At 42.1% G+C, this 23,400-nt stretch overlaps 1 protein-coding gene across 3 annotated transcripts in view; it reads right to left on the bottom strand.

The window, feature by feature from the left end:
* Positions 1-23,400, bottom strand: part of GPATCH8 (G-patch domain containing 8) — a 57,872-nt gene that overhangs the window by 10,400 nt on the left and 24,072 nt on the right. For 2 of the 3 annotated variants that reach the window (XM_064524456.1, XM_064524457.1), the window contains 3 exons: positions 10,922-10,989; positions 10,364-10,450; positions 6,345-6,488 (listed from right to left, as the gene is read on the bottom strand). In XM_064524456.1, coding sequence (XP_064380526.1) covers positions 6,345-6,488; positions 10,364-10,450; positions 10,922-10,989 — 299 coding nt within the window. Of the gene's footprint in view, positions 1-6,344; positions 6,489-10,363; positions 10,451-10,921; positions 10,990-13,059; positions 13,105-23,400 lie in introns of all 3 variants that reach the window. The other variant, XM_064524458.1, reaches the window with a different exon arrangement.

Raw genomic sequence — 23,400 nt, 5'->3', positions numbered from 1 at the left:
ATCTCTAAATTACTTTTTTGGACTGCACCGTACGTATGGGTGTCTGCACAGGCTGAACAGCCACAGGAGATGAGTGACACAGCTGCCCCTTTCCCCCACCAATGCAGTGCAGAAACAGGCTCTGCTTGAGGAAGAGGAATAAGGATTTTATACTTTGGGATCATGCTCAATCATGGTCCAGGCGCCTCTCCCCACTAACTAAGGAAAAGGAGCCCTGGGAATCAGTCTCCCTGGCGTGAAGCCAGCCTTAAGTCTTCCCACTGCACTCAGCAATACTGTAATTTCTTTAACAGAATTGGGACCACCAACCTGTTACGGACTTTATCAAACATGTTACTCCATGCCGCTACAGGACTGAAAAATTAGAGAGATTTCTCCCCGACAAGCAGCGTGCTTTCTGAGAAAGCACAACGCTTTTCAACACGTTTACAGAGACTGCAGAATGAGTTAGCACAAAGCCAGGAAATATTTTACTGCTTTATTGCTTCACTTGTAAGAATGGTTGTAAGTCCAACAACTGATTACTAGGGGCACAGAAATCACTAGGCACTAAAATAACGTTTGTCCAACTTTTCTGCACTCTCAAAGCAGTCAGAAGAGCAATACTTCAACATCTCAATCATCTTCAGGTTGGTATTGCTTTTTGTTAATAGCTGCCACCCACCACAGCTTGTAACATGCAGTATTTTAGGTTTTGAGCCTTGTTTCTAACAAAATTAGTAACAAGTCCTTGCAAACGCAGTCAGGCTCTTGCAGAAGAGCTTTTCGACAAAACCTGCAGCTATCTTAGTAACCCAGCACAGAGAGAGCTACAGCAATGGATTATCTTCTGATCGCTGCATAGCTCAGGAGGGGCAAAACTGGCATGCAAAACCATTAACTTGCAACTCTCCTCAAAATGGCTTAAACAGCCTGCACTCCTGCATCATTTAAAAGCTCCAGAGATAGTTCAGAAACTGTTGTAAAAAGAAAGGAGTAAAAACTGAGTGCACGGCGTGGCTATCCTTGCATGAGATTTTGCTTGCGAGATCGTATCGAGGTAAGGCTTCTCCAATCCCAAATTAAAGCACGCCGCTTTTCAGGTTCACAACCAACAGCAAATGGATTTTCTGAATTCAAGTTGACAAAGCCGTGCAATTTCACTCAGCTGACGCCCATTTAAGAGCCTTTCTATGCCTAAAATTGCAGAGCAGGAAGAGATCAAGTTATCCTCAGAAAAGATAAGAAAAAGCACTCCAGTTCTCATAAATCGCTACACATGAAGCTCTGAGACTTCCACGGCAAACCTCATCTTCTGGAGAGGGATACACTGTGTTCAGGTGCAGCAAGATTTCTGCATGGGCTTGAAACACAAGGCAGCTCATGTGACAGCTCAATCCCACTATAGAGCCTGCTCCTCCCCGACTATTGTTCTCCGGTCTCTCTGCCAATTCCTATTAAATAAAATTATAATGCATTTTTCATTATATGCCAGCGGATTCTGGCTTTCTGAACTTTTCACGTATACTTGATCCTTCACCACACAAGCTCCTGGGAGTGAACCACATCATTAGCTAATACGAGCTCAAAGGATGGCAACCTTTGCTTTATAATTTTATATACGTGATAATGCAAGTCCTGCTTATTTTCAGAAATTAGTATTTTTTGCACTACCATAAAAGAATTGAAAAGAGCAGAGGGGAAACAGCATGCAACTGCAGTTTTATTTCCTCTTCTTCCCCGACATCTCATTTTCAACCTATGAAAATATACTACAAGGAAATAAAACACGGATAAACCAACGACACAAATCTGTTCATTCGTCAGGAAGCTAATAGTGCTTGTGATCACAATGTAAAGTGATTTACTTTATTTATTTACTTTACCCTGCACACTGAAGACTCTTATTTCACTGAACACTTTCCACGTATGTACAGAGTAAGTACTCTTTCCCATGTGTGTTTGCACTGCACAAACAAGCAGTTAAACTGCTAAAACTGGGTTAAGAAAAATCCTCCCTGCTTGTTTTTTATGGGAAGCTATTTCTGTATTAGAAAAGTCTCTGATATAAAACAGTATCTCTCTAAAATACTTGGTGAAGTCTTCTACATTCAAGTTCTGCTTGAAAATGCAAGTTTTTTGGAAAGCAGAAGTACACTTCTCCCCAAACTAGAAAGTTCAGGTTTTGGTTTTAGAGAACTCAATCACAGCAGCGACTGTGTTTGTAATTTTATTGTGCTTTAACAGATTCCTCCCCCTCAGCATTAGAAGCAAGGATCAGGATAATTAGGGCATGAAGAGAGTAGCGTATATATAGCTTCACATCTTAGTTTCACCCCCCCCCCAAGACTTTTTAATGGAAATATATTCCCTTTGTCTTTTTATAAAGAGAAGCCAAGTAACGCAGAATTAATTATCTACATCTCCAAAATGCCACACATTCAGAAAAAAAAGGAAAGCTACATAAAAGACTACATTTTAATACCGGTTAGAGCTCTCACAGCTTGGCAAAGGTTCACGCGGGAACATGTTCTTTGCGGCGAATTCAAAGGTGACTGTGTTTATTCTGTAGGGTCAGTGACTTGGGAAACAGCTCTACCTCTCTTTGGGCATGCTAGTAGTGAACAGATGACTGTGGCAAAAACCACGTGAGAAGTTAAAAAAGAGGGGGAAAAAAGGAAGAGAGGAGACCCTAAATGCTACATTATTTAAATGTAAGAGTTCCAAGCTTAGCGGAGCTTCCTAAAATTGCTAAGCAACACGTGATACAGATGATGGTTCTCTGATGTTCATTCCTACCGCTCACAAACTTGGTACAACCCCAGAAAAGGTGACCCGCGTTCATTTTTCATGCAAGTCTAACGTGAAATATTTTATCTTGAAGTCAAAATTCAAAGAAATTAAGGGCCGAATCCGATGCAATACCGCAAAGACTCATTTCCACTAAATCCACCAAATTCAAAGACTGCGGGAGCTCTCAAACATCCAGACATCACATAATGCAGAGCTACAGGAATGAATACACTAGTACCATCGGTCCCATGTTCAGCATCCAAGTTCCCTGATAACTGCAGCAGCAGTTTCTACATCTGCCTTATCACATTTAACCTGTTAATTAGAAGCAGTCAGGACTGTGCACTTTCAGAGGTGGGGGCCCTTCATAAAGCTGCCCTTTAGCTCTAGTTGCCAGGCTCAAGAGCTCACAGCTAAAACAAACACCCATTAAAAGTATCAGTGCAGTAAAGTAGCTTTCCAGGGTACTAAAGAAAGTTATTAGGCCTATGGCAACAGCCCTTTTCATTTGCTCACTGAATGAACTTTCGGAGAACTGGGTTTATTTTTCCCTTGCAGTGCCATCTGTATGAAAACAAGTTGATTTTAGTTCTCTAACCTTCCCCTTGGAGAGCCTGAGATAAAGCTAGTGTTTTTAAGGACATCTGTATTTCTCATTTCAAGGATTAACCTTATTTAAAAAAAACCTAGAAAACAACATTGCACACCTCCAACAATGTTTAAAATACAGGAACTTAAACAGCCCAATGGTTTGTGCTAATAAGATTATTTTCCCAGTTAAGGTAATCTAAAGATACTGCCTGTTGCATAGAATCTCAGTGTTGAGGTTAATGGTGATGTCAGATAACTCGGTTATATCCAAACGCTGTGAAACCCGTGTAGCCAGGACATAATAAAACCTCCCCTTTAATTGTTTGGTGTCGACAAGGTGGTGGTGGGTCCAAAATTTATCCAGTAGGGATCAATACACTTACCTATTGCCCCTGTTTCGCAATAATCCTGAGTTCCTTCCTGGAATACAAGACAGTGTCTTTATAACTTGGGAGCAGAAAGGGAGTTGGGGATGGAATGCTATTTACAGGGAGAGTCTAACGTCCACTGAGCCACGGAAGGAACAAGGCAAAGCTTCACTCTTGTGGCTATGTGTAGCCAAAAACACTCCAAAGCAAAAAATGACGCTGCAGAAATCTGCTCAACAAGCTAAGAAAAAGACAAACCTGAAACATTGCTGCCTCAAGAAATTGTCCCAAGAATACATCTGCTATGTTTTGTCATATATACCAGATTGGTTTGCTATAGTTATCTAGGATGCAAGAAGTTTTATTGACACTTAGCATTTTAGTTTAGGAAAAAAAATCATTAAGTCACATATACCTTACATATAGTCTGCAAGTGCATTAGATAATCTCCTCCCTGCGTTCAGAAGATCCCTTGTCTGCAATAGGATTTTTTTTTCCTTGCAGGAATTGGACAAAAAAATAATCTCAGTTCCAGAATGTCTTCTCTCATCCACTTTACTTTTTCTTTAGAAATTGCTAATCATGAATACTGAAATACCCAGTTGCTTAACAAAACTGTTCAGCACTGGAAGAAAGAAAATAAAAAGGACCAAAGGAAGTCTTTTTCTATTACAGTTAAGTCTTTTTGGAATGTTACAAAGCACTAAGTCAGTCTTATTACCCTATTTAAAGAAAACAATTATGTTTGCCTTTATGTAACTGTGCTTTCTTGCCCAAAGATGCAAAATGTAAAACAACACGCAACATGTTTTCAAGGGCACGGTGGTTATTTTAAAAACTACCTCATACTTCAGAATAGACTGTCAGAAATGAGCCCATCTTGAGTGGTAATGAATAACAGAAGTGAGATAATGTTACATATGCAAATTTACTTGGTTATTTCTCAGTAGTTTCAAGTTCACTACTAACACTGAGCCAACAGGGTGACACACATTTCATACTACATCAAGCTGGACAAGCAATTTTTTTCCTAAGCAAACCATGACTGCCTTGGTGTATAAATTCCTGGGCAGCTTGAAATTATTGCTGGACAATTTATCAAGAAATTTGAAGGCTCTTTTTCTCCAACACCTGCCTGAAGTCGCTGCAACGGATGCAAATTATCCGAGAGTATCAGTTCCTTCAGAAATGCCCAGCAGTATCAACAAACCCCAAAATTCTTTCTACTAATGAGAAAATTAAGCCACAACGTATTCCTGAGACATTTTTCTTTCTCGTCACTCTTCTTGTAACCCCAACGATGACTGCTTTTATACCGGTAAGGCGGTGGATACTTTCCACAGGTTTGTTTCTCCCTCCATAGCATCTCTAGATGCTAGAAAAACTGCCAATTTAGTGAACCTCCTACCAGTCTCCCTATTAACCACCCAACAGTTTTAAACAGGACTTGTCATAATCACATGGTATTGCCACATTGCAAGAACGTGCCATAAGCAGGTCCTTCCACCTCCTAAATAGATGCACATAATCGCACTCGAGTTTCAACCAAGTAGATGGAAAACTTCAGATGAAGTACACTGCTATCCGGTATCACGACTGTGCCACCAGCTCTGTCAAAACAGCCTGTTTTCCCAATACAAAGCAAATCAATCAGTTTCTGCTCTTAAGTCTACTAAACCGCAATTCACAGTACTCAAACGGTCCTGTCACAAGATCTCACATTAACACTTCCTTAGTGAATTTCTTTGAAGTACCACATTCTATACTTAATACACAAAAAAAATTCATATACTGTAATGCCATATTCGTGTTTTTAAAGCTGTTGCTTCACTGCTATTTTGCGAGATTCAGAACTCTACAGCACATCCTCCAGATATCCACATAAGTTATCAATATTTTAATGACTGTATTATTACAATTTATCATTAAGAAGATCAGAAAATCTCCTCTGGGCAATGTCCTCTCTAGATGAGCACAATGCAGCTATTTGTTGTACGTTTGCATCTCATTTAGCAGCTTCAAACATTCACACAGATTAGGCTGAGGCATGAACTTTTATTATTAACTGTGCAGTATGAAGCGTTACGTAGCCACTACAGAACATCCCAATCTTTGGGACCAAAGCCAATTCCACATAAATTCTGAATCCATCCTCTCATGAGGGTTACAGTATTTGGAAACTGCTCTTCTTTTTGTCATTCTTTTGATGTAGCCTGTTATTTCCTAGTCTGTTTTCAGTAACTTGACAGAATACAGACTAAAGTATCAAAATGTGCACACACAGCACATCGCTGGCCTCCAAAGTTGCACTGCTTTAAAGCCTGATACAAACTGGGAACTATCCCGACCCGTGGGTCATCATCTTAGTTTAACAGCAGCCCATTCCTGCTCATGGGTAGTTCAAAACCAAGCTGCTTAATGCCAACCCTGATTCTTTTTTTTTTAGATGAATATTCTGCTGCGGGCATAAAAATCTTAACCAACAACATCAAAAACCTATTCCTGGGGCTATAAGGAAAATAAACACACTAGGGCAGTTCAAAGTATTAACCACAAACAAGACCACTGCAATGAATACAAAACTGATGAACTGTGCTGTCAACAATTGTTTACCTGCTTGTGAGCGTGATCGTAAGAGTTTATGTGGTTGTCAAACTCTTGGTGCTTTTGATACTGCTTGTCACAGAGTTCACAGTAGAAGTTTGCTCTGAGGTCTTCCAAAGCCTTGGCAATCGCCTTTTCTTTATCAACATAATCCTGCAAAATTAACAAAAACACACTTCAGTTAAACTTTCTGCAAAACAATCTGGAAGATGAGCTACTTCTTTAAGGAAAGCGGTCTTTAAGAGGACCTTAGGGTACACAGATCACTAAAGTATTTTCACTTAGCAGGCTAGTCTTTACAAATTAAAAGGCACGAAAAACACTTCTGCAGCACTATCAGCCTAGTCCCACTTCAATTTCCTGACATTAAAAATAAAGGGGGGAAAAAAGCTAGTATCGACAGTAGTCGGTCAGTCCTCTTCCGGGCTGCAAGGAAAGTGCCTGCTGCATTGTCTGAGATAATAAAAGAGGCTGAAATCCTCAAGCTAACACATAAACTGGCAGTTGCCTGCTCATGTAAGATGAAGAACAAATTGCGCATGGGAGCAGAAAGATCACTGCTCTTGGAAGAGAATCTTAAAACTTTAAACGCTGATGCTTCCTCCATTTTGAGTGCTAACAGATGTCTGCTTGATCTCAGCTTGTCTGTAATTCAATAAGGATGAACAGAGACACACAGTCGGGAAAGCAGAGTTTGGAAACCACTGAGCCTAACTCACTCCGGTGTGACTTTACGGTAATTTTTTCAGCCAGTGATATTTTCCCAGGAGCAATGCTGTCCATTAAGTGGAGTTCAAGCCCAGTGATCACATGGGGAACATACAGGTAGTTGCCATTTAACAAAAAGAGGGGAGGATCTCTGCTTCATGGTTGTACAGACAGTATCTTAGATAACGCAACTTCTGTACAGGTACAGAACTAAACCTCCGAGCAAAGGGGAGGCAGCTGCATTAGTAATGGTCACGTCCTACCCTCTTCTGCTATAAAGTGCCAACTTTTGGATTGGCAGCATCAAAAAGCTCTGAGTGTTGCATGCTCAACATTTCCCTCTCCGTATGGAAATCACAGTCCCTCAAAATGCAGTGGGAGCTCAAAGTGTCCCTGCTGCTCTAGTTGGTGCCTCCTGGCAACGGGACGCAGCTGGACGGAGACTTCGGACAACCCGCTCACTGGTTAGCCAGTGCTGGGCCGATCCGAAACGCAGCTCAGGCTGAAAGACACACAAATCACGGGGCTAATCTCTATTTGGGTTGTTTCGATTACACTCCTATTGGCAAAACTAACAAAACATCACCACCCGCCAGAAAAAACGCTGGAGAAGGTTTACTTTAATAAAATGGAAGCACTTGTGTTGATGCATATTAACAAAAAAAGTTACAAATGCCATATTGTAAAGCACGCTGTACTTACAGTGGCATAGCAGCATAGCTATTCAGCATATCCACTTTCAACTGGCATAAAGGTCAATTATATAAGACAAAAATAGCATGATGTTTAAGAAAAAGCACATGAGAGTTTAAGGGTTTCAGTCTCCAAAACAAGCTTCCTATGGGAAATTTCCTTGCATTAGCAAGGGGAGCTAGCAAACAAAAAAAAACAAAGTTTCTAAAAATAGTACTAAGATTTTGTTCAAGGGAATATGGTCTTTCTCACAGTTATCATGTCAAAATTATGTTAAAATAATATCGCTGAGCATGTCTTCTATACTGCAAGATGTATTTCCAAAATTTCAACACCCAGGGGAAAAAAAATCCTAAAAATCTACTGCTAAAAGTTGATTTTTGTTTTTTTGTTTTTTTTTTTAATAATTTAAAGCACTACTCAACTTCTAAATAAAAATCTATTTCAAGCTCCTGCTTTCATGTGTCTATTACCCAAGGCCCTTGTTTAAAAAAAATGGTATCTGCAGGCTGGGGCCTGAAGCAGGTCTCCGCGAAGACAGGAAAGGAAAACAGAACAGCACGAGAGTCACGGGACAACGATGTTTAAAGCTCTTCTGAAGCCACGAACATGCTTCCTGCACAACATGCAATTTCTTCAGAAAGCATCCTGTGGCTAAACAATGAAAACGGGGCTACCGGAGTTATCAGAGTCTATACAAAAGCAGGGAATTAGACAACATCTCTTGCTTCTTTTGTGTTGCAACGTTATCTAAAATTCCTTTGAGACTCGCTGAATGGCTAATCACGATGCAGCCACAGTTGGCAATTACATAATGGACTCCCGCAGAGCAATGAAAAAAATTATGCTTGGAGAGATTGTCACAGATTAATACGGAAATGCAAAAGCCTAACGATAAAGCATGCTAATAAAAATAAATGTGAGTTGTGAGAAACTGCTACTGCTCCACAGAGTTGCTGGGAGAACGTGCGCTGAATACTGGGAGGAGAACAAAACCGTCACAAAGCAAAGCACATTCGATTGCACTTGAAAAGACAATTGCAAAAAACTAAGAACTGTACCATAAAAATTGCATTGCAGACTCGAGACAAAACATCATTACGCGCAATTCACACAAGAGCTCCTACCAGCCACTTGCAAATGAAATAATAATTTGCACTCTGCAGCTGCCGCTGTCTGAAAATCCCTAGCATCACAGAGAGGGGCATACTGCAGAAAGAGATCCTAGCTTTCGGTCACATGCTGCTTTCCACCGGCTAATGTCACAACTAAAACCTCCTCCTTTGTAATGTGTGAACAGTGTGCCGCCCAGCGTGACTTTAAAAATGACAAAAAGAAGAAACATCTTTGAGGAGAACGTGCACCTGGGCATAGAGGAACTGTTTGCCACAATCTGCATGAGCCCATTTAAGAGCACGCTTTACTTCAAAGCGTGCCAGAAGATATCATTAACTCCATTCAGCTCCACAATTAATAATTGGTTTTAAAAGCAATTACAGTGGCTCTTATTTTAAAACGAACAAGTATACCAGCAATTCCCTTAACTTGCTTGGTAAGGTCTCAACTTAGCAAAGAAAAAAATCTCAGGAAAGGAAGATAGAAATTTTTGTAGTTGGATAAACTGCCTGCAGCATTAACTGTTCAACCAGTGAAAAGGCATTTTAGATCTGCCATGGTTATGTTTAATTTTAATGGAATGGAAACTACCTTTCTATTATTCCTCAGAGAATTACAATTTATGCAAAATTGACACTTTATTCTAGTATCTACTGCTCTTCTTCAACCCCAGTACTTCTCAAATCCCACGGAAATTGGATAAGCAAGCTTTCCTAAGACTTGATGTACTTTTTAGGCTGGTAAGCAGAGGAATGGATTAAAGGACTAGGGAAGACCACGTTTCCCCAGAGTGCAAAGTGGAAACTCTGTTACTGCTAATCCAAATATGTTTCCACATGTCACGCTCAGTGCCAACATGATGGCCCATTCTTATCATTAAACAGGTGACAACAGTCTTTGGCTTACAAAAAACCCCACAGGCTTTTAAAATCCTGTGGGAATGCAAAATGCATATTTTTTAATGCTGCCTGAGAAACTCTCCTGAAGACACACAGCCCATTAATCTCTCAAAACTGGAGCCATATCCCACCTTTTTAAAGAAAAATAGGATTTTGGTAATGATACAACAATGCATTTTTTTTTCCACTGTTTCCTCAGTAACAGCAGCGGATCTACTCCACTTCCAGCTGATAACTGGCCATCTTATATCTGCGCATGCAGATTTTGCACCGACAACGTGGCAGGTTCACTAGGAAAACTTGGCAGCCCCGAGTCTAGGGAAGGAAATCTTCTGCCCACCCTAGAACTGCTCTGTCCAGAACAGCAGAAAAGCCTTGATGCCATCCTGCAGCTCTTTAGGAGCTAAAGAAACACCAAGGTTTTAATTCCCAGAAGTGGATAACCAGCTTGTTAAAATCTAAGTAATCTCAGCAAAAAGAAGACAAGAACAAGAAGAGTTAATGCCTGCTGCCATTAACCACAGCCTAATGACAAGAGATCTGTCCTATCAGGATAAATCCTCTCCCGTTCAGCCCACAGGAACTTTGATATTAATGCACCCATTTCAGTACCTTGTACTTCTGCCTCAGCTCCTCCGTGTCTTCTTTCTCCACCTCCAGTACACGCCTCCGCTCAGTGGCATCTTCGGCATAGTCGAGCTTTTTCAGAAAAGAAGAGATGCAGTTTGCCCCATAAATACTTTGCGCTACCGAGACTGCCAGAACGCGTAATTTAAAAGGTGAGGTTTGAAACCGAATCGCTGCATATCGTACTTCGCTCTCCTTGTTTTGTCATCCCACAGTGAAACCCACACGTAAAGCATTTCCTTAATCCTCCCAAGCTGGTGGCTCCCAACAGGCCCATCCGCTGCCAGCAGCAGCCTTAGCTTTAGGGAGATGAAACCCTCAAAGCCAAGGAATTTAGGATAGCATCCAGACCTCACAACTTAGGTAACCAGGGGTAAACAGAATATGTATTTTGCAGAGAAATGTTTTCTGATCATGTAGATTTAAGAGCTAGGCTTTCTTCATCTTCGTTGCACGTGTTCCCGCTTTTCAATGTCTTCCCTGTAAACTCCAAGACCCACAAAATAAATGACGGGGTGCAGCGCTGAAGGCAAACGAGCTTACCTCCATCTCCATCCGCCCCATGCCCATGACATCGTACTTGACGACGATAGGGATGGGATCCGTTCTCCCTGTAACAGGAACACACAAAGGCGGTCAGAGGCCGGCCCACTGCCACAACTCGCTTTACACATTGGGTTTGGGTGGTTAGAGATCTTGCCTTGGAGTGCAGAGACCAGAAAGCTACAGTGAACCAAACACAAGCCATTCTCACAGCTTACATCCAAACCTGCTTCTCAACTCCAAACCAGTTAAAGCTAAAACGCACCTTTAGTGCTGATAAATGGCATTCTTTGAACATTAACTGATTATATAAAACGTACTTGTGGTTAATGTTCAACCATGACAAGTCCTAGTGTGGGACATTAACAGGACTTGAGAGAGGAACCTTCTCAGTGCTTCCACATCAGGCAATATATACCTCTGATCTCCTGACACTGGGGGGGGGGAAAAACCTATTCAATATATTTTATTGCACGACCACACTAATAATTAATTGCGACTTTCTTGTATAAAAACGTGGAAGCCTCCTTCCCACCAAATTTTGCACCTTCCCAAGAGAAAGGAAAACTACTCGAGTGGCACGTAAGCCAAACGTCTCTCCTCCAAAAGCAGCACCCGTTCCAGGACGGGTGGTGAATCTCCACCTGCTTCCCCAGGCTCCTGCGGAGAGATGCTCCAGCACTTGCCGTGTCATCTGTAAGCTGTGAAAAGGACTAGTTGCGAAGAAAATTGACTTTGAACTAATCAAACTATGCTGGAGATTTTTTTTTTTTAAACATATCTTTAATCCACTCATAACCAGCCAAACAAAGCAAAATGGGGCAGACAAGCACTTTACTACCACAGCTTTTTTTAATTTTTTTTTTTAATTATTATTTTACATCACAACTCGCGCTGTTTGTTGTGATGTAAGCCCACTGAAAAAGTACTTACCTTATCCGGTGCATACCTTGAGTGAAAAAACAGAATGTTTACTTCCCTTATTATTGCTCTTGGTTTGGTGTAAACAACTGTTTTGTTATACACACATACACATATATTATACCTTTGGGCTAAAAGATCTGCGGGTTTTATCATGCCAAAAATATTACAATGCAATCCACATGCACAAAAGGCTGCAGGTCTTTAAAACTGCCTCAGAAAACCTGGGTGTATATATACATAGATATCAGCTTTCTGTACTCCAATATTAACTTTCTCTAGCTCCTGCAAAGAAATAACAATCCATGGATCTCAAACTCCAGAGACCTCAACGGGAACCTACTTCAGACTTGCGTCTTTATAGTTCTCCGAACTACAGAACAGAGGCACCTATTTCTCTTTCAGAAACAAGTCCATTTAATTAAATAGTTGGTTCATATTTTTGCTCTCATGCCCACAAATTTACTGACAGGCATATTTACCAAGTCCAAAACTATTGGTCGAGCTGCTCCAAAATAATATTTGGAAGCAAGCTTTCATTTGGGTATTTTAACAGCATTTTCCATTTGAAAAATGTTTCTCTTACGCCCAATGGTATAATAAAGTAAGCAGTGACTGCAATTTTTAGCAAAAGGACCAAATTAAAGACAGGTTATAAAAATGACTTCCTAAGTGCAATATCACTTTCATAACGTCTCAGCCAGGGATTTACTGGTTAAGCGGCAAACCGAATGCAATCATTGGCAGCAAGTGCCAACAATTATTTTTTTTTTCCCGAGCTTTTTTGGTTTATTTTGGTTTTTTTTTGGTTTCTCCAGCAATTGAGATCTTTCGATGCAGCCTCATTGCCCTGGTAAACCCCTGCATCCAAACGGTGCATCAGTACTTTTGCCTTCTAAGGCAGTCAAAGTTTTCAAAATCTATTTGTAAAATGCAGTAGCAAGTGCTAGTGCCCATCGTGTTGGGGAAAATCAAGTTTGGACAGTATTAGAAATTTATGTTTCAATTGATTTTGGCAATTCTAACACAAACAGAAACATCCCTTCTTAGCAATACCCTTTAATGAACAAGGATCAGACAAGTGTGCATAAAGAAAGGAAAGGAAAGGAAAATGAAAGACCAAGCAGAAGGATGATGGCTACAACAGAGAAAGTAAGCCTAACATATTGGTGCACTGATGACAAAAGGAGTAATTCAGTCTGAAAATAAAAAATTACCACTGCTAAGTTTACCATCACCACAACAAGTCCAGGATCATAACGCTGTAAAAAAGAAACACCATTTGTTAGGCAGAAACCATTAGGGGCAGAAAATAGGCCGTTTGTAGTAGGCAGGTAGGATGGGTTAAAAAAATCACCACCACCATAGGAGGCTTCTTCCTCACCCCTCCACCCCATCACCGTGCTCTGCCCTGTGGAATCGGGGAGCGGGGAAATTTGGAGCAGTTGCTATTTGCTTTCAGAGCTGCTTTCGCAACCTGAGATCTGCCAGGTGTTGGAAGAGGTCTAGCTCCTGGTGGCAACCCAAATTTAAAAGATGCACTTTGGCACGTTTAGGCAGGCAGTTTAAAAAAAGAAAAACGCAAAACAAACAAAGAAAAACCCCAAAACCAAATCAGGATCTTTGTAAATGCAAGCATTTTGGGTCAAAACGAGCTGTGTTTGCCGGAAAGAGGAGGACGTTCAATACTACAAGCAATGCCTTTGTTTTAAACTTAACTATTATTTCATTAGGCATGAAATAATACGGCAGCCGGCCAAAGAGGCTGCCCAGCGTGACAGCCAGTCACCCAGTGCCAGGTTCGAGCGCTTGCAGCACGTAACGCAGCCGTGACAGCCTCCACCAGTGAAATAAGGGCTCTGCCCAGCTGCCCAGGGGAAGCCCAACCTGCAGTTGGGCGAAAATATCGGGTGGGCATCGGTTCTGAGCCCTCGGGGTCTGGAGAGCCTTGTTTCACGTCCAGGAAAGCCACTCGGGCTGACCGAAAGAAATGCAGTAGTTGTTTGCAAAGAGCCACCTCTAACCCCGTTGACCGCAAAGCAGGCATCTGGGAAAGATGGAGAATAACCAACGGGAAAAAATGGGACTTAAGTTAAGCTCTTCTTTTGAAGAGCTTCAAGAAAACTTACTCCAAAGCTACTGTGCATTACAACGTGATCTTTACGGGCTTTACCAGCACCTAAAGGTGGTTCTCGGAAGTTGCGGACTCCCCAGTTTAGCGTCCCTGCTGCCCCTTTTCAGGCACATCGACATACTTTCAAGGGGGAAAGCCGAGTTTTCATGAAAGGGCACGAAAAAATCCAACGTTTCAGCCGTCTCTAAGGTTGCAAGTGCTGCCACACAGACAACTAACCTTCTCCCTCCCTAAGGCAAGTCATGCAGAAATTGCATCCGTACCCTTTCCCCTGCATGCCAAAAAACACCCTAGAAACTTCACGTCCTTCCTGAAGCAGCCTGCAAACTCCTTCCTTTACAGGCTGCTCACATTACACCGGCTACACACCCTAAACCGCAGAGAGGGTTCATTAATAAATTGTTTCCGCAGAAGGGGAACACCCCCTGTAGAAGGGACAAAGCACGAACCTTAGGCTGGATGGGAAAAGCCAACAGCCTACCCGAGAGTTGCACCTTGGAAAAAACAATCGCTTAAATCGCATTTGCAATTATTTAATTGAAGGGAAGAAAAAAAAAAAAATTCCAAAACTGGCAGATAACTTGCTTTGCTTCCCTCTCCCCGTTTTTCCAAGAAAGGGCAGAATTTCTCCGCCAGCTTGTGAAAAATTGCTTGTCCCCTAATCTGGCAGCGCAGCTATGCTCTCGCACCGGCCCCGCGCCTGCTCGGCGATCTGCAAGCGGCAGGGAGGAAGCGGAGTGCAGGATGCGCCTCGCTGAACCGCAGCAGAGGCGGGCTTCTCCGAACTTCATTTATTTTTAATTGCGCCAAGATATTGCGTACGAGCAAATATCAGCAGAGGTGTCTTTGCCAGCAGCGTTATAATTTAATGAATCTTGGGAAAGCGATTAACGCTCATGCTTCAGGACTTTAAAACAGAGTACGAGGTACCGCGTTGGGCTCTGCTCTGAGGATTAGTATTTCACGGTTGCCAGCTGCAGGGTGCTTGCTCCTTGGCCGGACGCGGTAGGTAGATGATGCTCTGCTCTTTGAAACAGGACACGGCACCAGATGGACCTGCCATCTGAGCCAGGCTAGAAGCGTTGGCATTGTCAATACCAGTGCAAATTTTATCTTTTTTAAAGCAGTCGAAATAGAAAACAGTCTTCAGCAGCAGCGACAGGGATTTACAGATTCAGAATTCCTCCCTCCAGCAATACCATGCATTACAGCAGAAATAAGACATTACTGAAGGTCTCTATAAAAAAAGATATAAAGAACAGGATGCTTCAGCTGAACAAAAAGTATATCCCACAAATTATGCATTCATAATTCAATGAACTATGTTTTCGTATATTATGCATATGCATAGTATACATGCATCAGAGATACCAGAACAGCCTTAATCCTTTTCTATCTTGACAACTATTAAAATCTTCATCCCAGGTATACGCTTTGTGGCGAACAATTCTAGAGGACTGAAAGATATCGCACTCATCTGAGGAGAATTCCTTGAAATAAGCATCTTCCAAGAATATAAACAGGACACGAGCACACTGAGCACAGGATTTCTCCTTATTTGCTACCATTATACTACAACGAGAAACAAAGCTATGGATAAGAGAGAACTTTCCAGGAGATTTTAATTGCTCTTGGAAAGACATGACTGCAGAGACCAGAAACAAAGCAGCCCTGGGAAGTTTCAGGATCACATCCTTCGATTTGCTCCAATTCAGACAGGTCAGTTTGTTTAGTTACCTATGGCACAAACCCCACCGCGGGCTGTGGAAGGCGAACTGGTGTCTGGAGTCAGACCAATACCTACAGCAACAAACCCACAGAGGTGGGATGTGACCACCATCCAGCTACACCTCTGTGAAGATCTGAAATAGTAGAGAGTCTTCTTGGTTGCAGATGAGTTTCAATTTCAAAGATTAGGATTTTGGAAGAAGTCTCCTGGGTCTATTTAATCTCTACTTAGCCAAAGAGCTGTCACTTAGGAAATTCTAATTGCTCGTTCAGAACACAAAAAGGGGAGGGATGAGGAAATCCAATCATTTTTACTAGCGAGCAAGCCCTGACGTGTGACACTGCTGCAAGAAGCAAATTCCAAAAAAACCCCAAAAAACAAAAAAACAAAACAAGGGCAACCTTTTATCTTGGTCTACTCTGGGAATAAAGATTTGTTTGCTCCTCACGTTACTTCAGATTTTTGAAAAGGGTCACAGACAATCACGAGATTCCCACCAGGTCTGAAACATCTACTGCCTTCAGTGACAGCCATCAAGTCCCAGGAGGGAGCAACTGTTTTTCAAATATGCAAAAGCTGCGCTGAGAACTTAACTCCTATTAAACAGCAGAGAATCGACAGGAGAAAGGCAAGCTACAAAAACGAGATCACGACAAACTTCAAACATGAGCTCAAAGTTTCTTAGACACCCAAGCCAAGGGGGAGACACATTCAGAAAGCCAAGCTTCACCGACTCCAGAGCTCACCTAACTTCTTTAGAGAAAGGCATGTAGAAGAGTCTGGGTCAACAAAACATCCCGAGTTTCCCAACCTACATGATGATGGGTACTAAAGAATAACCTGGAAAATGTTACAGCAAGGACATAAATCTTGGTTGACCTAGAATAGAAACTCAAGATAGAAGACACTGTCTTACTTCATCTCTATGGCAGTGAGAACATCAGTGCTCTCCACTTGCTGAGGACTAGTACAGAGCGCCAACTGAACTGAGACTACACTGCAAGATGGGGACAGGTTGCGCGTGGCCATGACTGCTTGCTTCTCACACACACATCCTTCACGGTTTTAATAAAACTGCTCAGACAGCATATCACCGTGAAGGGCAATAAGGCCTCATGCTAAGCCTAAGAAGGACATCTCTACATCACAATAAACTTACGTTACCGAAAGCGTAATGATTTCATTGACTACACGCATTCAAGTAAGCCACAAACTTATAACCCACCACTGAAGGAAGGGTCTTGCACATCTGAAACCAAACAAGGGGACAACAGCTCACTCGGAGGAGACTCAGACTTGAGGCATTAAATAGAACCTTCCTTTAGCCCTGCGGTCTTGTGTATTTTGACATGGTAATGAAGATTGGTATGACGATAGGAGACTTTCAAAGCCACATTACCCTGTTTCTTAAACACTAACTAAACACGAAACTGCTTATTTGTATTAAAAACTACTGCAATGATTTATGTTGCAAAAACAAGTGTGGAAATGTTAGCCTATGCCAAAATTCAGGTTCCCCGTGAGGACACATTAAGATACAAGAAGATAAGATCGTGTTCACATTATTTTTTTGTCAGCAGACTGCCAAATTATTCAACGCAATGAATAAAGGCACTGTAACATTTTTATCTTTCTCTTCCATGTTTTGTTGCATTTATTGCAAAGCTTCGAAACCCAGAAATAAGCACAAAATTCCTCATTTCCTCATGGCATTTTTCTCGGGTCCACATTGTTCTACAGTCTCATAAACATCTCACAAACATCTACTCTGTTTCCTACATGAGATCAGAGGATTTAACAAACAGAAAAATGTATGAATACATTAGCCTGAAGCCATTGGGTGAAGTGGCGACAGAGCCAGGTTTCAAGACCTCCAGCATTCAAAGCCTGAGCTCACTTCTCCAAACTGCAGCTGCCAAGCAATGACATTTGCCACTGATCTCCACTGCTTAAGCGGTCAAAACTGTGCTTACTGCTTCCCACATGTCTTAAAAAAAAAAAAAACCCAGGCATCCAGGAAGCGTATGCATCACCAGTGGCCACCTGACAAAGTTTTGGAATAGTGACTCTTTCTGAGCTTGACCTCATGACTGAAAATCATCACAGAGGTTGCCAGAGAATGGGTCTTTCTTGCCTTACCCACAAGATCATTTCCTCACCTGCAGGCCCTTCTTCTTCGCTGCACATCTTTCAGGGTTTCTTTAAACATTCTTTGCTTTCGCTCTACACATACTAAATAAGAGGGAAAATAAGAGCTCGTCTGAGCAGATTTAGTAAGGAACGTGCCAAATAAGAACTGCATCGTAGTAATAAACTGAGGGGGGGGGGGGGAAGAGTGATGATTATATTTATCATCACAGAATTTGCAAGTCATAGAGCAGAAATCCATTTGTGCTTCTTTTCTTGGCATGGTTTTCATTTTAGACTAAAATGTAATTGGGAGGGATCTGAATTCTAGCATTTTCTAATCAATTTGATCCGCCAGACTTTGCAATGTATTTTAATAGAACTTGTAAGACAATTTATGGGCTCATGAAAGGATAAAAAGAAAATTGAGTTCTGTTATGCACACTTATAACTGCTACCGCCTATGTGTCACCAGCACAACTTATACAATGAGCTTCCAGCACACCTTGACCAACAGGAACACCATTCTCTCGGCCATGGTTAAAGGCTTTTTTTCCTCTCTCCTTTTTTTCAGCCCAGTTGGAAGACAGCAAGCACCAAGGAAGGGGCTCACAGATTTCCATGGCACTCCTGAGAGCTCCCACACAGCGTGTCATCCTCAGACACCAAACTCGCCTCTGACTGCAGGCAGATGCCTCTGCTGCAAGCAGCCTGCCTGCTCCTCTGCAGTGAAACATTAGTATCGCTGCTCTCCAGGAAGATCCAACTAGCCTTTCGGAATATTCATGCTGAAAAGTTGCCAAAAGCTTGCTAAAAATACAAGCAAGGAAAAGCAAAATTGTTACTACATGATAACAAGCCCTGACCAGGGATCAGGGGACAGAAGACGCTTCCTTCAGACTGAAGGCTACAGATAAAGTTACTGCTACTTCTACAAACCTCTCCAGAAGGGATCTCCCTTTTGAAGGCATCGCTACCCCTTTTCTGTTATCCAAAAAACTGACATAACCCAAGTACTAAAGCAACACCCCACAAAGTGTTGCCAGCCCACCTTTAAATTTAAGCGTCACACTGAATAACATTTTCATCCCAGCAATAATCAAGCGATGAAAGGGCTGCCCTAGTCCTCTAAAGACGAGTGAGAAGCAGACATACGTAAGGTTTCAAGACCCCCTTCCAATTCTACATCAACAACCCTATAGTATCCAAGTTACTTGATTTGACAATGTAAATACTTAGAGTAGCTATGCTGAGACAAAAATATAGGTTAATGTGATGAACCATAAGAACTGATCAATCTGTACTTTTCAAACCACCTGTATTTTCAGCAATTGGTTTCCTTCAGAGCTTCCCACCCTCTCTCATTTCACAGCCCCTGCTACAATAGGGAAAGCAGCAGGATAACCAGGAGAACGGGAGGACGACTGCGGCCAATGACTTGCTAATATCAGAAATGAGGCCATTAAATATCCTTTAAAGTCCGTCTACTTGCTCCTAGCTGCCAGGCTACTTGTATGGGATATTCTGCACCGCGTGCCCACCCTACAGTCCTGACCTCATCCCCCCGATAGCCATCTAACTCTTTGTACGTGACTCGTCAAATGAGTTACATGACTGATTCGAGAGAGCCAATTTAAAGTATCAGCCAGTTTGAAATGCTAGGTCATTTCATTGTGTGCCCTAAATTTTATCCTCTTATCTGAAAGCATTCAAATAAACTCCTAAATCGCTTTTGTCTTGCTCAAGGATAGCTTTCATCTATCCTGCTTAATTTTCCCATACACAGTTAAATTAAAGCTACTAATTTTCTGCTGGCAGTTATCCCTCCTAAAATATTACCACCTCGAATTAAACACACAAGGACCAAGAGAGAAAACAGTTTTTAGCACAAAAAAATGGCTATTTTTTGGTAAGACTTGTGGACAAATTGGAACCCTTGGGAAAATGCAAAGAGAAGCTTATAAAAATATATTTTCAGAAGTATGATTAACATTTTACTACTTCTGCATGTCAGTCTTTCAATGCTTTTTATGATAATAATACAGCAACTTAGTCTGAAATACTTATTTCAAGACAAAGCATTAGAATATTTTAACTCAGGATTTTACTCAGCCCTCTGGTTCCCCTTCTGAGCCTTGCATAACTTTTCTGGTTTATTCACAATTCTCGATCTCTTTTAGCACAGGACCCCACGTGAAGGTCAGACAGTGCTTTTAGCATATTCCACCCACACTTTTTGCTAATCTGATTTTTTTCCATTAGATCATAGATCTCTAGATTATCAGTTACACCTGCCCTGCCCTGCCCCCCCCCCCCAAAAAAGGGGAAATGGTCTACAGTTACCATTTTCTTGTTTGTTAAAACAGAACCATCACGTAATCTTTATAAAGAAACGGTTCACAAAGCCGTGCTTTCCAGATAAAAAGCGATTCCAGTCAGCTGGCAAACCTCTGTTCTGCTTTTTCACATTCACTGGCCATTAGCAAGTTAAAATATCCATTTCCAAAGAGGCTACAAATCGCTTGTGGGTAAAAAAAAAAAAAAAAAAAAAAAAATGGGGAAACCATAAGGAGAAGAGGTGAGCAGAGGAATGACTCTGCTGAATTCATTATGAGCTTCTCTGAGCCAATATTCCAGCAGTGTCACGGTCAGAGATGACAGCACTATCCATGCCTAATATTCCATTCAATACATATCTAAAATAAAAAATAAACATGCAGACATGTTACAGTTAGAATATAGCTTCTCTTACGGCAGCTACATCAATAAGGACGTGGATTACTTGCTTTCTTATCCGAGTGGTTCTGCTTTTGTGCCAGCATCACAAAGACACCTGCTGGGATGGTTAACAAGGGCCACTGCCTCGTGGTGCAGCTCTGTTCTGCTTCCGAAATTTTGCAGAGAATGAGCTAATCAGCTGGGTATCGTCGTGCTGCAACAATAACAATTTTTACCACTAGCTACTGGCAAGTGTGAATTTTAGTAGATTCCAGCTACCATCCAGAGAAACAATAAAGCACCCGCACTGCCGGATTATATCTGCGGCGGCTAGTTAACGTGAAGGAAGCCATTTCAACAGCAGTCACAGAGCATAAAGATCTTGGTGGAACAACAACATAATGGCATTACTAAAAAAAATATGACCGGCAAATACAACATAGCATAACTTTTACATTCACTGAAACTAAAGAGGAAGCCCCACTTCAGATGAACAGCCAGAGTTAAAAGCTACATAACAATGAAAAAGCACACGGAACCGACCAGATTTGTATTTAATCAAAGCCAACTACATGGAAAAAAGCTCAATGGAATCTCAGTTCAATATGTAGAAACCAAATTTCGTGTGCTGCAAAGGCCTTCTTGCAGCCAAATACAGGAGGTAATATAACATATCCACAGCAAAAGATTACTTCAAGTGGTCCTACTTCTGCTATATCACTTAACCACAGGCTGTTAAAGATATTAGGCCCTAACACAGGACTAAGCAAGCAGTTAACAACACAGATGCTATGCATTTTCTATTCTTAAGTCTCCTTACAAACCTCTCTTGGACCTCTTTGCAGAAGAGGGGAAGAACTTTCTGTTCTCTTCCACCCTCAATGCACAAGTGACTCTACTCTCCAGACACCTCAAATAAGATTAAAATTAGATGCGAATGTTTCCTTCCTGGCAGTTCATATTTAGACTTTGGGATGATCTAAGATTCATGTAAAAAGGTCACTGGCTAAGGAATTAAGCACTCCCAAAATGATCATCATCAATGCCACAGGCGACACGCACAGGCTCTAGCTGCTCACGACTACCAGGCAGCGCCCTCGACATCTTACTTGTCAAGCAGAACCGGGCCAGCAGCACTTCCCTGCTTCCTCCCCTTCCCTCTTCCTCCTCACCAGCTCTGCCAGAGAGGCTGTTTACCTACCAGGCAGTGCAATGCTTTCCTTCAGGAAGATGAAAGGTGCTAGACGGTTTCCGCATACCCTGCAAAGCCTACGTTAGAGAAGTTTCAGCACCTACTAGGGTTAAACTAGACAGGCTGTTTTTATTCCTGCATTTCTATTAACACATAGGAGTCATAGGAAAACCCTCACAGCCTGGGCCCACAATTTGTCTGTAACTTCATGTCAGTTCAAATCATCACAGCTTCAAAAATACATGAGCAAAAGATATGGTACAGATTCAATACTTCAAAACGCATGACGGGAAAATCCAAATCTAGACACATGTAGAAATGCAAGTGCTTCAACCACCCTGCGGAGAGCCTTGGTCCTCTAGTCCTCAGGACACAACGACACCATTCTCTTTGCCCCAAACTCAACATTATATACAGTCATCTGCTGTCCATCATGTTATATAAGTGCCTGGAACAGCACACTGCCCCTAAGGGCTATATTCTCCACTTCGGCTGGGGTTGCGAGAGGGCTTTAGCTTCTTCCAAGTCTCCATGTTTCCACATTTGTGATGCACAGAGCAACATGGGGCACCCAAAAGAGAAAACAGACCAAGTTACACATCCAGTGAATGCCATTCCAAAGCAGAAGCCCAAGAGGTGACAACTACAACCATCTCCTGAGCTTTGGCACCAGCACGGGGCACAAGAGGACTGTAAGAACGCCATGCATTAACAGGAGAATTTAAAAAGAAACCGTGTTAGAGGAAGCGAGAAGCGTTTTAACCACCAATGCAGTCCTGCCTGCAAAGTTAGAGTGCCTTAGTTCAAGAGATTAATATGCATTGCCAGAGTTCAAAGAACTCATTACCTCTCCAACAGTCCTCCACAGCAAAGAAATACTCATGTCTCTAATGGGGTCACTGTAGGGGCATGGAAGTCCAATTACAAGCTCCCGGGTCTTCAGACTACGGGTATGGGAACACGAGTGAGTCACTCTGAGGAGGTCAGGGTGCTTTTGAATTTCAAGCACTTCACAAGGTCCCTCCAGAAAACGCCCAAGCACGCGGTCTCATGCCTGCAGCAAATACTGAGTAACTTACTGCTCGCATGTCGCAGGCGGAGACAGTACACGCAGGCAGCGAATATGAAGTATCGCCTTGGGTTTTTCCCCTCAAGATAACGTGGTTGTGTGCCTCTACCCTAACGAGGACCTCTGCAGAACAGGTACCGCTGGCCAGGTAAATGGCTACAGCCAGTCCCACCACCGCCCACACGAAAGAGGTGTTATTTGCTCAGTGTGAATCAGGGATCTCCAGCGTCACGGGAAGAATTCAGACTCGAGACAGAACGAGTACTAAGTGCATTGGCTCAACTAGCACTACAGAGTCCCAAGGAGATATGCTAAATCCATAGCAGATAGATGGCTGAGTAACCGAAATAAGTCAAACCCTTGAATGCCCTCTGGAGAAACTAGAAATGAGCCTCTCCCATCCATGTGAACCTCTGCCACCACTTTCAGCCTTCAGTGGGCCCTTTTACTCGCCTTCTAATGGCTTCTGACACCACCGTGAAACATGCACACAGATCGTTATCACTAGTTTGCATTTTTAATTCTTTTTAATATCAAAGCATCCAGCCAGCGGAATATCATTGGAGTTTTAGAAGCTGCACAACTACCT

Source organism: Dromaius novaehollandiae, chromosome 22 (assembly GCF_036370855.1).
Source record: "Dromaius novaehollandiae isolate bDroNov1 chromosome 22, bDroNov1.hap1, whole genome shotgun sequence".
Taxonomy (NCBI): Eukaryota; Metazoa; Chordata; class Aves; order Casuariiformes; family Dromaiidae; genus Dromaius; species Dromaius novaehollandiae.
The sequence above is the reverse complement of the archived record's forward strand: the minus strand, read 5'-3'. Positions and strand labels throughout refer to the sequence as shown.